General features: G+C 51.1%; 1 protein-coding gene across 1 annotated transcript in view; it reads left to right on the forward strand.

Moving 5' to 3' along the window:
• LGR6 (leucine rich repeat containing G protein-coupled receptor 6) overlaps window positions 1–15,785 on the forward strand; it is a 128,727-nt gene that overhangs the window by 22,053 nt on the left and 90,889 nt on the right. Inside the window, exons 2-3 of the mRNA XM_012459476.3 lie at window positions 10,810–10,881; window positions 13,717–13,788. Coding sequence (XP_012314899.3) covers window positions 10,810–10,881; window positions 13,717–13,788 — 144 coding nt within the window. The remainder of the gene's footprint in view (window positions 1–10,809; window positions 10,882–13,716; window positions 13,789–15,785) is intronic.

The raw sequence follows: 15,785 nt of genomic DNA on the forward strand, positions 1-15,785 counted from the left end.
ATTCATTCCATTTCCCTCCTGCCGCAGAACCTGTCTTCTGTCCCTCTTCAATCCCTCGTGCAGGGCCTGCATGTGGGGTGCCCACCCCTCGGAAGCTGTAGAAAATGGGTCTTGGAGCTGTGTGTGTCTGTGACAAGGACAGACAACTGGGAGCCGTGGAGGAGCTCCCAGCCTGTTTGGGGAGACCAGCCGCATGAATGAGCAATCTGGGATTAGGAGATGACAGTTTGTAATCGAGGACAGGTTCTCGTGGCCTCACTCTGAGACTGAACCCGCAGAGATCAGAGTCAAAAGGCCAAAGGGATTAGTCTGAGGAAGCCCTGTGACACTTAAGTCCCGGTCCCAGCACTTGTCACTCAGGCTGGTAATTGTCCACCTTCTTGTCATTGTCCCCACTTAACTTGGCTCTTTGACGGTAGGGAGCATCCGTGATTGGACTTTGCCGCTTCATCACCTAGAGTAGTGCCTGATATATACTAGGTGTTCAATAAATGTTGAATGGACAAATGGCTGCATGGCTAAATGAATGGTTGAAGGTTGGAAGCTTCTTGTAGGAGGAGGCACTTGAACTGGACTTCAGTAAATGGTAGAGTTGGGTGGTGATACTCAAAGGTAACATTGGTTGGTTACTTACCATGTGCTAGGCACTGCCTAAGCACTTTACCAGGGTGGAAACTAAGACAGAGAGTGGTGAAATAGTTGTCCAAAATCATATAGCCAGTAAGTGGCAGAGCTGGAAATCAAACACAGGTCCATCTGACAGCAGAGGCTGTTCCATGCTGCCCAGTAGAATGCCCTGCGATGATAGATGTGTTCTGGATCTGTGCTGTCCACTAGCTTTATAGCCACTAGCTTTATGTGGCTATTGAGCCCTGAAATGTGGCTAGTGCAGCTAAGGAATTGCATTTTAAAATTTATTTTTGATGAATTTAAATATAGTCACAAGTGGCTATTGGCTACTGCGCTGGACAGTGTAAGTCTTGCATTATCTCTCAAAGAGGTGGTAGAGAAGAGAGGGGGGCCAGAAACAGTTCCTCATATCTTCATTGCTCTCCAGAGGCCCTGCCCTGTCATGCTCCTGGGCTGTTCTCAGGTCACACTATGGCCCCAGCTGGGCCTGGGAGGCCTGGGTCCCTTTAACTTCTCTGCCTGTGGGTGGCATGGCTTGGCAGGGAGGAAGGAGTCATTGAAGGAGAAGCACACACAGGCATTATGCAATCCCTGTGTCACACTTTGCTCTCGAAAAGCTCCTGGCTCTGGGCACCGGCAGGGGAACGCCTCCCCAGGCTCTCTGAGGGCCACAACTAATTACATTGTGGCAGGAGCGGCCCTTTGCACCTAATCTGCTGTAATACTTCTGACTGGGATTCAGGGACTTGTCAGGCCACTCCAGCTTAGCAGCTGTGCCAGGGAGAGCCAGAGATGTCCCCTCAGCCTAACTCCCTCCCAAGGGGATTCCCCTGCAGTGCTGAGGTTGAGGACTGGCCCCAGAACTGTCTCCATCTCATTGCTCTGTGCAGGGGCCCACACCCTTGCCATGCTGTTGCTGTGAGATTAACCCCTCTCAGTAAGAAGAGGTCGGAGCAATACGCTTCAAGCTGAAGTTGGTTCCTATGGTGGTGCCAAACCATGTTTTTCCAAATCTAGCATTTTTGAGAGAGAAGGATCTCTTCTGGGTCTCTTCCCTCCCTGGCCTTCTTTCTCTGTCATCGGGGTTTTGGAAGCTGCGCGTCATGTCACGTCAATGAAACGTCACGATGCATTGGACAGTCTCTGACTTCTAACTTCCACGGTCTTTTAACCCAGGGCAAAAAAAAAAAAAAAAATACCACCTTTTTGTTTTTCTCACCTGACTTTTCGGAACGTCTCCTTCCCCTGCTTTTATCCCTCCCGCCCCACCTGAATGAATTGGGTCACCTTCTGGCAATACTCCGAGTGCCCAGCACCTCCCTGCCCCACAAGCCTCGCCTTTGCTTAGCAACTGCCAGGGACTCTCTCCCCTCACAAATACCGCCCCTGCTCTAAGCACCCCTCCAGCTTCTGTTTTACTATTGTCCCCCACATCCCGTCCCCCATCACAAGCCCTCCTGTCACTCCAGGCTGTCTGGGAGACATTCGTTTTACCAACAAAGGGGACAAGAAAGGATAAAATAAACCAATAGCTTTTTATTTAAAAATACGGCATTGTTCTCACGCAGGACTTTGTGGACTTTGTGCAAAGCCAGAGAACAGGTTGTGTTCGCGTGTGTGTGTGTGTGTGTGTGTGTGAAGATAGACACACTTTTTCCTGATGGAAGTACACTGTCTTTTTTGGATATTAATGAAAATTGCAAAAAATTTGAGAGAACTTTATGTCATCTTGTGTGTTTGGAATCTCAGAGATGGCAGCTAGTATTCAAGCCATCTCTGAAAAAGGTGCCATCTAAAATGGGGAGGCTGTGCTAGAAACTAACATCAATTTGGTGGGGCGGGAAGAACCTCCCCCGGGGTTTTAGGAGACCTACTTGTCACACCCACTCTTGAACTTGCCGTGTGTCCTTAGGTGACTCTGTTCTTCTGAGTCTCTTCCTGCACTACCAAATTGAAGGAGTGTAGGTAGAGGAAAGCGCCTGCTATTCAGGGGGTGTTTGGAAACGCATGGGGGTGTTTTCCTTAATTTAAAATTTTCTTTGAAGAGATAAAGTCTCAGTCTATTATCCAGCCTGGAGTGCAGTGGTACTTTTTTTTTTTTTGAGGCAGAGTTTCGCTGTTGTTACCCAGACTGGAGTGCAATGGGGCGATCTCGGCTCACCACAACCTCTGCCTCCTGGGTTCAAGCAATTCTCCTGCCTCCCCGAGTAACTGGGATTACAGGCGTGAGCCACCATGCCCAGTTAATTTTTGTATATTTAGTAGAGACGGGGTTTCACCATGTTGACCAGGATGGTCTCGATCTCTTGACCTCGTGATCCTCCCGCCTCGGCCTCCCAAAGTGCTAGGATTATAGGCGTGAGCCACCGCCCCTGGCCTAAGCTGCATTTTTTTTTTTTTTTTTAAAGATGGGGTTTCTCCATGATGGCCAGACTGGTCTTGAACTCCTGACCTCAGGTGATCCACCCAACTCGGCCTCCCAAAGTGCTAGGATTACAGGCGTGAGCCACTGCACCCGGCCAAGTGCTACTATCTTAACTCACTGCAGCTTCAAACTCCCAAGCTCAAGGGATTCTCCTGCCTCAGCCTCCCAAGTAGCTGGGACTCTAGGTGTGTGCCAGCATGTCCAGCTAGTTTGAAATTTTGTATAGGGACAATGTCTCACAATGTTGTCCAGGCTCATGGGGTGTTTTTGATGGTCACAATAAGAGGGAAATGCTATAAGCCCTTATGAGCAAGGCCAGAGATGCCGAAAGCTCTGTAGCGAGTGGGAAAGTCCCGCCCAGTGAAGAACTGTCCCATCCACAATGCCAACAGAGCCCCCACAAGTGACATGAGGTGCTGTCTGGTGCTTTCCACTCTGAACTCAGTTCCGTGGGCTGCCCATGTCTCGTCCATGCCCCACCTCATTCTGCCCAGGAAGCCTTCCCTCCTCACCAGAGTACAACAGAGAGTGTCCGTTTTACTCTCCAGTCTGGGCACATGGTCTAGAACCTAATTGGGAGGGTGGCTGCAGAGCAGTTTGTAAACCACAAAGCGGAGTACATGTGTGGAGGGTCGCCATTCCTTTGTGAGTAAACAGTCCCGGCAACACTGTCAGCTCCTTGATGCCCGGACCTCGCCCTGGGCTTCGTCTCCACCTCACACAGCACTGAGCTCAGCGCACAGAAGCCAGTGGGAAAACAACTTCATGACCTTTAGAGCTGGCAGGGAACTTAGCAGTCGTCTAATGGAACCAGGTCCCCTGATTCCAGGTTCTGTATTCTTTCCCCTCTACCCCATCACCTGCCTCTCTTTTGACAGAAGAATTTAGCAAGTGTTCTCTGAGCACCAAATGGTCTCAGTGGCAGCCAGCCTGTCTCCTGGCTCTTTTCAGTGGGAGAGAACCCCACCTTTGCACTCTCAACACTGGCCTGGCCTGCTCCTTGCCAACCCCCAAGCTGTCTCCTGACAGGGCAGGATACGTGCCTGGCCCAGCCTGGCCCTCATGGGGAGGGGTTGCTGCTGAAGGTTGTCTGGGCAGCCTGTTAGGCCCTGGTCAGAGACTGAGAGGAGAAGGCTCAGGAGAAAGCTGCTAGCCCACCGCAGGAGCCAAGGGATTCTTTGGAGGACTCACTTTAATTTCTCTAGAGGATGCTGAATTCAGAGAACAGTGAGCATTGTTAGTAACAGCCTTCATTGATTGGGTGCCAGCTTGGAACTAAGCGTGGAGTAGGTTCTTTACAGAGGTTAGGCCCTCGTAGCAGCTGGAGGAGACATTGACGCTAGGCAGCAGGAAGAACTTCCTTAGAGTAAAGGCTTGGCCACGGGAACATCATCTGTCTATGTCTGTAATGCATTCGTTTGAATATTTATTGAGCACCCCATTTGCCAGGCACCCTGATAGGACTGGAGGACACACAGATGACTAAGGTTAAGTCCTTGTCTTAAAGAAACACATAGTCATCTGTGTTATTATATACTAATAATTATAATTCAGTTAGATGATTAGAATATTAATAACAAGGCATAGTTATTGAGCACTGTGCTTTATTTATTTATTTATTTATTTTGAGAAGGAGTTTCGTTCTTGTTGCCCAGGCTGGAGTGCAATGGCGCGATATTGGCTCATTGCAACCTCTGCCTCCGAGGTTCAAGCAATTCTCCTGCCTCAGCCTCCCAAGTAGCTGGGATTACAGGTGCCCACCACCATGCCCGGCTGATATTTTTATATTTTTAGTGGAGACAGCATTTCGCCACGTTGGCCAGGCTGGTCTTGAACTCCTGAATCACTTGAGGTGATTCACCTCCGTTGGCCTCCCAAAGTGCTAGGATTACAGGCTTGAGCCACCGCGCCCGGACAACACTGTGCTTTGTATTTATTAACTCATATACTTCACACTACAACTCTTTTGTTTTGTTTTGAGGCAGAGTGTCACTGTCACCCAGTCTGGAGTGCAGTGGCTGGATCTTGGCTCACTGCAACCTCTGCCTCTCAAGTTCCAGCGATTCTCCTGCCTCAGCCTCCCGAGTATCTGGGATTATGGACGCACAGCACCACGCCCAACTAATTTTTGCATTTTTAGTAGAGATGAGCTTTTACCATGTTGGCCAGGCTGGTCTCCAACTCCTGATCTCAAGTGGTCCACCCACCTCAGCCTCCCAAAGTGCTGATATTACAGGTGTGAGTCACTGCGCCCCACCCACATCACAATTCTTGTGAGGTAATTACTGTCATTATTTCAACATCACAGGTGAGGAAATGGCTTAGAGACAGGAAGTGACATGACCAGGGTCACAGAGCTAGTGAGTGTTGTGCGGAGGGATAACAAAGGCAGGTGCTGTGCTAGGTGCATGGTAAGTGCTCAGTAAGCACTGTTGAGTGATCATACGCAAAATACCATGGGGGCAGGGAGCGCTGGGAACACCTCACAGAGGAGGGGACTGTGCGACATAGCCACGCCTGGGGACAGGGGCTCGTCTCCTGGCCACTCTAGCTGGCCTTTACCTGAGAGTAGATCTTAATTGCTCCTATCTCACACACACACACACACACACACACACACACTCTTACACTCACATGCATTCATGCACATGCACACTCACTATGTGAGGTGATGACTATCTTAGTTTGATTGTGCTGATTATCTCACAATGTATACAGAGATCAGATCATCAAGTTATATGGCTTAAATCTATACATAAATAAAATAACTGGCCTTTTCCTGGCTGCAGAGATGGGCAACCTGAGTCCACAGTGGAGACAGTGGAAAAGGGGGTTCTGCCTCTCCGGCCTCTTCTTCAGCAGGGGAGGTGGACATAGTTTCCCCAGGTCCACCCCAGGGTACCCGGAGGCTTGTCTTTCACTGCTTCTTCCTCCCATAAGAAAAATTCAAACAGACCCAATCCCCCTCAGGCTCTTGGGTATGAGCCAATTTGCCTCAGGGGAGGATCTCCTATGACCCCAGCCCCTTTCAGCTGCTATCTGCCCCCTTCATTCCCCAGCATCCTCTCTCTTATCAAACCTGTTCCCTGTCTCCATGGTGACGCCGCCTCACCCAGCTTCCTTGGGTGGTCTGGTTGCCTCACAGCATGAAGCTCTGAGAACATTTTCCTCATGTGCAGCCAGAAACTTCCACTTCCCATGCCCAGGGCTGCCCGTCTCTTCTCTCCTCTCCATTCTCCTCCTGCAAGCCTCTCCCTGAGACATTTCCCATCCCTACCCCATCATGGCTGTGCCCAGTTGAGGCCCCTCTGAGAGTCCCGAGGGCTCCCAAGAAGAAGGCTTCAGAATGGGATCACCACCCATCATCTCAATCCCCTTGCTGTACATGCGTGTGTACAGATACACACATGTGCCCTCACACATGATATATGCATGCCCAGCACCCACAAGACAAGCACATCCAAGAGCCAGGTATCCCAACCCACGACCCCCACTTCTTGTAAATATCTACAAGTTCATGCAGCCGAGTGAATGTAGTAGCTACAACCAAACCCCAAGCACCCAAGGATCAGGGTGCCCTCTTATTTCCCCTGGGTCCAGGCATGGCCTGAAGGTTTGAGCTGTGCTCTCCGAGTTGCACAAGAAACCAGCTGCACAGCCGACCTCCCAGGACGGTCATATGTCAGTAGGAACCACCAACATGGCAGAGCAGCCTCTGTGTTTGGAGTTTCTGTGTGTCAGTTCATTCCCTGTCATTGTGCAGGCACAGCCTCTCCCCAGCAGGACCCTGTGCCTCTCGCCAGGGCCCTTAGCCATTCCCAGGGCCCATGGCATTGGCTTGGCGGCTCTCGGCCTTGAAATCCCTGCTTCACCTCCCTCTTCCAACTCTGCACGGTCCTCTTCCTTCCCCGTCCCCGGCACCAGCCTCATCCCTTTTCCTTTTGAGAGAGCCAGCCCTGAATGGGGCTCCCCCCACCCATGAACAGTTGAAATTCACCCTCCTTGCCCAATCCCACCCACTTTACTGAGCACTGCAGCTGGGCTTTGTGTTGTTTTGGGGCAGGATGTGGGGGCAGGTGGGGGGGTTCAGGCCCCCTCCACCGAAGGGGAGAACAATGAGGCCGCTAGTCAGGGTGGTGGGGCAGAGGGAGTGGGTGGGGTGGGGGCCATGGAGCAACATCAGAGCCTCTGCAGCCCCGGCCCCTGGAGGGACAGCTGAGTGATGAGGCCTGAGTCACATGCCCTGAGTGCTCCTTGAACTCCCGCTGCGTTCCTGTCGAGACACATCCAGAAATTCGCAGGGTAAATATTTAGAGGTAATCATTTTTTTGCGGCACCTCGAGCCTTCTGCTTTGCTGAGAATGAGCCAGGGGTGGGACACCAGGGGGAGGAGTCAGATCCGGCCCAGGCTCTGCAGCGTGGGCTTCTGTGCGCGCTGCCCGAGGTCCCCTGCCGCTGCCCAGTGTGCTCCCACCCCTTCGAATTTCAGCCACAATCTGAGGCGAGTGGGACCTAAAAACATCCCGAGGACAAAACCCTGACTTAAAATCCATCAACAGTCTGGGTGCGGTGGCTCACGCCTGTAACCCCAGCACTCTGGGAGGCCGGGGCAGGCAGATCACTTGAGGTCAGGAGTCTGAGACCAGCCTGGCCAACGTGGTGAAACCCTGCCTCCACTAAAAATACAAAGAAAAAGCCAGGCATGGTGGCAAGCACCTGTAATCTCAGCTACTAGGGAGGCTGAGGCAGGAGAATCTCTTGGACCTGGGAGGCAAAGGTTGCAGTGAGCTGAGATTGCACCACTGCACTCCAGCCTGGGTGACAACAGTGAAACTCTGAAAAAAAAAATCCATAGACAAACTCTCTGGGTTCTGCCTCTCTCCCACCTTAAACTATGGCCGTGGCACACCAGCTACAGCTTCTTCTGAGCCCTGTTTCTTTTTTTCTTCTTTCTTTTTTTTTTTTTTGAGACGAAGTTTCGCTCTTGTTACCCAGGCTGGAGTGCAATGGCGCGATCTCGGCTCACCGCAACCTCCTCCTCCTAGGTTCAGGCAATTCTCCTGCCTCAGCCTCCCAAGTAACTGGGATTACAGGCACGCGCCACCATGCCCAGCTAATTTTTTGTATTTTTAGTAGAGACGGGGTTTCACCATGTTGACCAGGATAGTCTCGATCTCTTGACCTCGTGATCCACCTGCCTCGGCCTCCCAAAGAGCTGGGATTACAGGCGTGAGCCACTGTGCCTGGCCCTGAGCCCTGTTTCTAGAACAGCAAGCCCAGAGGTGGCCCTGCTGTTTCTGCAAGGGAGCAGGGAGGGAACGGCAGACGAGAACCAGCGCCAGGTGCAGCGTGCCAGTTCCTTGGCTCTACCCTGCACGGAATGTCTTCCTTCCTTGGAGGACGTGGAGTCCAGAGCCCAGGCTTTATCAAAGATAAAACATTTGAGACTAAACATTCTTTTTATAGATTGGAACAGGATTCTCAAGCACAAGCTCTCCCGGCCGTTCCCAGCCTGCCTTTCTGGGCACACACAGAAAACACACTCATTTCTTGAGGGGAAATGGAGACACTGAGGTTAGAGGGCGACAGTGCATGCCTAGGGAAAGGAGAAAGCCTCACGAAGGCTTGGGGGCAGTGCCCAGCCTTGTGGTGGTCTCGTCTGGACCCACCTCTGTACCCCTTCAGGGAGGGGGCGGGCAGAGACAAGAATCAGCTATTAGGAGTTTGAAGTAGAATGGAACCATGCGTCAGGCACATACACACAGTCTCACACACTGTTGCTCCCCCAGGCACAAACTGTGAAGAAGATGTGAACACAGGGTGAGACCCACAGAGGAAGGTACCGATCCCTCTCCACTACTTTCCTCCTTCCACCTTTCCCTCAGTGTCCTGTGGGCAAGTGTCCCAGCCCCACCGGCCTGTGGGGAAGGCACCAACTCCTCTCCTGTGGGGAAGGCATAAACCCCAACCAGCCTGTGGGGGAAGGCACAAACCCCTCTCCCACCGGCCTGTGGGGAAGGCACAAACCCCTCTCCTACCAGCCTGTGGGGGAAGGCACAAACCCCTCTCCCACCGACCTGTGGGGAAGGCACAAACCCCTCTCCTACCAGCCTGTGGGGAAGACACAAACCCCTCTCCCACCAACCTGTGGAGAAGGCATAAACCCCTCTCCTACCAGCCTGTGGGGCTGGGACGCTTGCCCACAGGACACGGAGGGAAAGGCGGAAGGAGGAAAGCAAATATGTACTGTGTCTGTACTGTTTATTAGGCAGTCTGTGAACATTAGCCCACTTAATCTTTACGGGGACCCTCCTAGCTTGGTGCTGTCCTATTTTTATAGATGAGGTCAACTACGGTTAGAGCAGTCGGGGCCCAAGGTCTGATGGGTAACTGCGGAGGAGAGATTTGACCTCAGGGCCTTTTGCCTTCAAAGCTCAGTGCTCCTTTCTCTGTTTTCTTGAGTGTAAAATGGAGATAATGATGGAAGCTAATTTGGGGTTATTGTGAGGTTGTTTGGATAAAGGTTAGCTGGTGTCTGACACAGAGTAGGCCTCCAGTAAATGCCAGGGTAATGATTGTGATTATTTTGTGTTCAGCGCCTCTAAGAGGACAGTGACACTGAAACCACCCACAGGGTCTGTCAGATGATATGGGAAGCTTAAGATGATGGAGGCTGTGAATCCGTAGAGGGACTGGGATCCTTACCACTTGGGAATCTAGGCACCTTCTGTGTTGTGCCAAGGGGTCATGTCTTCCAGGTGGACTAAGGCAGTGGTTCCCAACCTATTTGGCACCAGGGACCAGTCTCGTGGAAGACAATCTTTCCACGGACGAGGGGTGGAGTGTGGGGCATGGTTTTGGGATGAAACTGTTCCACTTGATATCATCAGGCATTGATACCATCAGTGAGATTCTCATAAGGAGCATGCAGCCTAGACCCCTTGAGTGCACAGTTCACAGTAGGGTTCGTGCTCTTCTGAGACTCTTACGCTGCCTCGGCTGATCTCACGAGAGGCGGAGCTCGGGCGGGAATGCTCACCTGCCCCGTCACCTCCCTCTGCGTGTACTGCCTGGCTCCTAACAGACCAAAGCCTAGTTCTGGTCTGCTGCCCTGGGGTGGGGACCCCTGGACTAAGGGAAGCAAACAGGTAGAGCCTGGTAGACACCTCAGAGGGCAGTGAAATGCCACTAGCTCTGGGATTGAATCAGAGGATGGTCCTCCATGGGGAGCCCAGTTCATGAATACTGAATGACCCAGCTGCATAGATTGGAATGTGAGTGATCTCTGGGCCTCAGTTTCCCCACTGGTAAAAAGAATGGGTGAGCTATTATTTGTATTTGGCGATCCCTCCCTTCCTGCTCTGAAATTCTATTAATTTTACTCTAGTTCCTCCCTTTATAGGGAGGCCAGTATCCTTCATAATCCCAATCACAGCCAGTCCCAGGGGAGTGTCAAAGAAAGGGTAAAAGGCAGAGGGGAAAGTGGGAGACCATACAGAGAGAATCCACAAATGGCCCAGAAGAGACCTGACTCCCAGCTCAGTTATTGCTCTTAGAGAGAATGCAGCTGCTGTTGCCAGACTGGCTTTGGAGTTAGGATGGCCTGGTTTGGGGATACTGTGGGAATGCAGGATGGCCTGGTTTGGGGGTACTGTGGGAACGCTGGAGGTCCCTTGAGGGAGTTTGGTGCTGGACCGTGCCAGATGGCCCAAGTGGGGAGTTCACAGCTCCTTCTCCCATTTTCTCTCCACCAGGGACCTCAGCATGAACAACCTCACAGAGCTTCAGCCTGGCCTCTTCCACCACCTGCGCTTCTTGGAGGAGCTGTGAGTAGATGCTTTGCAGGGTGGGAGGCGAGTGTGGGCTATGTCTAATGTCTCTGGAACCAGGGCTCCCCAGGAGGTGGAGTGGAGAGAAGAGAAAGGGACTTGAGAAGCTAAGACTGTTCTTGAGAGCGGGGTGCTCTTCAGCTGATACCTGCCCCAGGTGTGAATTGACATGCTGGGTCCCATGGCATAGGGAGTCTAAGATCTAGCTTTCATTCCTCTTTGAAACCAGCTCCTCTTTGCAGCATTCCTTCCTAATATGAATAGCCGCACTTCTCCCTGGGAGTCATCTTTGACCTGCTGTCATCCCCTGTGTCCAGCTACCAGCCCCTCCCCAGGTCCTGGTGGTTCTTCTCTGGGATGTCTCTTACCTCCACCCCGCTCCTCTATTCCCACTGCTGCTGCTCCAGATGTCCCCTCATATCTGGGGGTTGAACCAGCTTCCCAACTCACAGACGTCCTCCTTCCATTCTAAATTACTCTACACACCTTCAAGATGCATCTCACAAGCTCAAAAGCCTTCTGTAGTTCCCCAAGGCCTAAAGAATCCACATCTGAGACCCTCCCTTACAGTAAAGGCTCACTTCCTCCACAAAGTTACCCTGCCCACAGTGGTCACTCTCAGATTAGGATTTTAAAATCTGGCCTTATATGCTAGGTGTGCTAGGGGTGGTCATAAGTAAATCGTCTCCCGGGTTAGAGCGACTAAATCGTCTCCCGGGTTAGAGCGACTAAATCGTCTCCCGGGTTAGAGCGACTAAATCGTCTCCCGGGTTAGAGTGATTAAATCATCTCCTGGGTTAGAGTGACTGGCCTGCCTGCTCTGGGAAGCCAGGTCATTCTGTCCCAATCTTTGCTTTCATCTTAGCTCTGTATTTCCAACACCTCCCAGCCCTGTTTATTCTTATTTTCACACTACATAGATCCTTGGGGCTCTAGAAATTTTGCTTGAACTTCTCAAACTGAGTATTACAGCTCTTTTAGAATTTGTCTGGCTCTTTTAGAATTTAAATACAAAATAATAGACAAAGAAACTTCTCAAACTGTGAGTTCCTGGCCCCGAACTCACAATTTCATCTCTACTCTGGCCCCACTACTCCCCTAAGAGATCTCCCTACCTCGAGCCTAGACAGTGCTCCCCAAGGATGCAGTCAACCTGCCCCTGTTGGATTTTTGACCCCCAGAGCCATGGCTTGGTCTCCAGACCAAGTACTTTTTGAACCCCCACTGGTGGAAGGCAAACTCAAGGTGCTCTGGGAGAAAAACAAGATAAAAGCCTTCCTGCCACCCACAGGGAGCATGCAGGTGAGGCTGAAGAGCAGTGTGGCCAGCAAGCCAGCAGGGAAATGTGGCAGCTGTTGGCTCAGGCACCCAGGGCAGTCTGTGTAAGGGAGTGGTCAGGGTTGGCCTGGCCAGTGGGCAGGAAAGCCTTCCTGGAGGAGGAAAATTAAGCTAGTTTTCAAAGGAAGTGGACAGGGTAAGAGGCAGTGGAGGGGCCTTTTGAGGGGGAGTTGACACAGCCTAGATGGGAATGCAAAGCAAGAGCACAGGCCCAGGAGCTCAGGCAGGTGACATCGGACACAACCTGAGAACGTAGAGGTGACTTTCCATCTCCCATTCCCTGAGAGGGCTGGACCCACTTTTTTTTTTTTTTTGAGACAGAGTCTCACTCTGTCACCAAGGCTGAAGTGCAGTGGCGTAATCTCAGTTCACTGAAACCTCCTTCTCCCAGGTTTAAGCAATTCCCTGCCTCAGCTTCCCGAGTAGCTGGGATTACAGGTGCCCATCACCACGCCTGGCTAATTTTTGTATTTTTAGTAGAGATAGGGTTTCACCATTTGGCCAGGCTGGTCTTGAACTCCTTACCTCATGATCCACCCGCCTCGGCCTCCCAAAGTGCTGGGATTACAGGCATGAGCCACCGTGCCAGGCTGGACCCATTTTAGAGACCCCACCTAAAGGACTCTTCCATGGCAAATACCCACCTGCAGAACCCAAGCTAGGAGACCTCAGATGTCACGATGCCTTTCCACACAGTTTTTTTTTAAAACAATAAATGTCAAATAAAGAGAATTTTATTAGAGATAGATGTTTTAAAAATAGCTTCTGAGGTATGTCAGCATAATCTCCACATCTCCAAGCCTCTCAGCAGCAACTGATGCACATAATGTCCCTGGGGACTTTGGAGCTCAGACGGTGTCTTCTGAATCATCCACCATTAAACTGCTCAGTCAGCTTTCAGCAGTGAGTGTATTTCGTTGCATTTGCTCCTTTCAGAATTGGTGATCACTCCCTGACAAACATGGAAACACTTAATTAGATCAGAATGTTAGATGAATTCCAACAGCCCATTTCCTAGCCCTCCTGGATTAGTGAGGGTTAGCTGTGTAGTCTAGGGCCCGGAGAGGCACAGACACACCCCCGGTACTCATCCCTCCATGGATGACACCATATAATGCAGTCAGCGGTTGAGAGCAGGCGGTGGGGAATCAGGTTAGCACAGGAGAGGATGTGGGGAAACTGTGGCCGTGAGCCCTGAAATTAGTCAGGTCTGGGTGAGAACACCATGTCCTACCATTGACTGGTTCTGTGACCCCTAAGGGAAGTGGTCGACTTCTCCCAGCCTCAGTTTCCTCATCTGAAATTTGGGGATAATAGGCACTTTACAGGATTATTGTGAGAACTGAGGCAATGCATGTGAAGTATTAAACACATGAATAAATGGTAGTCCTTACCACCACCCTCCCTTCCCCTATCCCAAGACACTGACTTATGGAGGTCACCACCTCCTTGTGTCACCGACCAACATCACTGACACTTGTCTCTGATTTCCAGGCGTCTCTCTGGGAACCATCTCTCACACATCCCGGGACAAGCATTCTCTGGTCTCTACAGCCTGAAAATCCTGTAAGTATAGGCACACCTCATTTTACACAGAGCTGCGGCACTGAGAATTGTGAGCAAATCAAAGTTTTAGAACCCGAGTCTTGGTTTACCACTGACTTGCTTATTATTTCCTTATCTTCACTTTCAGTTTCAATTGTTATTTTCATTTCTTTGCTTCACCTTGTCTGTAACAAACTTTATGATTTGTAAACCAACATTTAATTGTACCTGCTACATTTGGCCACACTAAAAGAAAGTGAAACATTTAAAAAATATAAAGCGTATGATGACCATGGATATAGGTTTTTGTGGGACTGAGTTCAGTTAGAGACCCACAGGTCTCTCCCCATGACCTCTAGTCCAAAAGAGGGATAAGACTATTTCTGGAGAGGAGAAATACAGGTGGCTTTTCTTTGCCTCTCCCTCCCCTTGCAACCCAACCTTAGTCTCTGTGGCTGCAGCACTGAGTTTCCATTCTGGCTGTAAACATACTCACTCCTTCAGTCTTCAGGTTGCTTCCTCCCTGCTTCTCCTTTGCCTCTTCCCTCTGAAGCAAAAGGAAAGTGAGAGTTGGAGAGGACCTTTTGTTATTTCACCTAGCTTCCACTGATGGCCCATTTCAGAGACAGGAAGGCTAAGGCACGATCTCTTCCAATCCCAGCCCATGACTCACCTTGTTCCAACTAAGACGGTCCTCCCCAAGCCTCCTAATGTTCTTATGATGAGTGGGGGTTAGAGGAATTGGGAGGAAGTGGCTGCACAGGGACTGAGGTAGGTAAGAGAGGTTCCTAGGGAGGGTATGTTGCCACAGGGTCTGGTTTGGGAAGAAAATGAGGATACTGGGGATTGATGCTGGAGCAATAGAACGGGCATTTGGGACTTCCTTAAAGTGGTGAGTCATTCCCAGCTCTGCTGCTTCCTTACCCCTGACTTGACTTGCAGGTCTCCTTTGTACAGTTGAGCAGGTTGTTCATTTCACCAGAGAATCTGGTTAAGAGAGTGAGAAGGGGGTGAAGCCCAGTTGTGTGCTCTGGCTTGGGGCTGCATCCACCCAGAAAGGGATATCTTTTAAAAATGTACTCAGAGGTGCTAATGGGCTAGTGGTGGCCCTGCCCCGCTTGGCCCATGAGCTCCAGGCTTCCAGCTGGTCAAGGTCAATAGTCCTCATCTAAGCACTGACTCCTTTCCCCGTGTTGTTGGTCTCTGGCCCCTCTGCCTGTGCGTCTCTAACTCCCAGGGCTCTGTGGTCTCTATTTTTCCCTTACTCTCTGCTCTGTCCTTGGGTGTCTCCTGTCTGTCACCAGCCTCAGTCTCCTTGCCTCCCCCTTCTCCTTCTCTGTCTCAAACCTTGATGTCCCACTCTCTGTCCCTCTATCCCCTGCCTTTTAGTTCTGCTTCTTCCTGTCTCCTCTCTGTGTCTCTCTCCCCATAAACATCTCTGCCCTGGGGAGCAGGGAGGCATTCTGAAACAGACACGCAGTGCAGGCAGCCTGCTTGGTGGCGTGTCTGTGCCCAGTGGCAGGCTCAGACCTGCAGCCTGGATTAGAGAGCAGGGCTCTGTTTACTGGGCCTTCAGAAGATGTGAGACTCACGTCCCGCTCCTAAGACTCCGGCTTAGAGATGAGCCTCCTCTTTCTTCTTTGCCTGCATTAGGCAATAAATCAAAGCTTTGGAGAAACCACAGGCCTCCCGCCCCCCTTTCTACAAATGGCACCCTTGGCTCAGTGAATAGGGCAGGAGGGGGAGGTTGTGGGCAGAAGCTGAGTGGGAGCTGAGGCCAGCCAAGCTATCTGCTCCCCACTTTGCCATTGAGCCCAATTTTGCCCCATCCTCAAAGATCACCTGGTCCCCCAAAGCCTTTGTGTCAGTCTTTTGCCTGCAGAACCTCTCTACCTTAGGGATAGTTTGGGTGGTCTTGGGGACTTATCCTCTTACACGCTTCAAAGCAGAAGATTCCACCTGCATCCTGGGCATGAATTACTTTCTGATGTCTGATGTCAATTTCCCTTGTAGTTCCT

The sequence above is a fragment of the Aotus nancymaae genome, unplaced genomic scaffold (genome assembly GCF_030222135.1).
Source record: "Aotus nancymaae isolate 86718 unplaced genomic scaffold, 86718_ANA_hifiasm-v0.15.2.pri h1tg000039l, whole genome shotgun sequence".
Classification (NCBI taxonomy): domain Eukaryota; kingdom Metazoa; phylum Chordata; class Mammalia; order Primates; family Aotidae; genus Aotus; species Aotus nancymaae.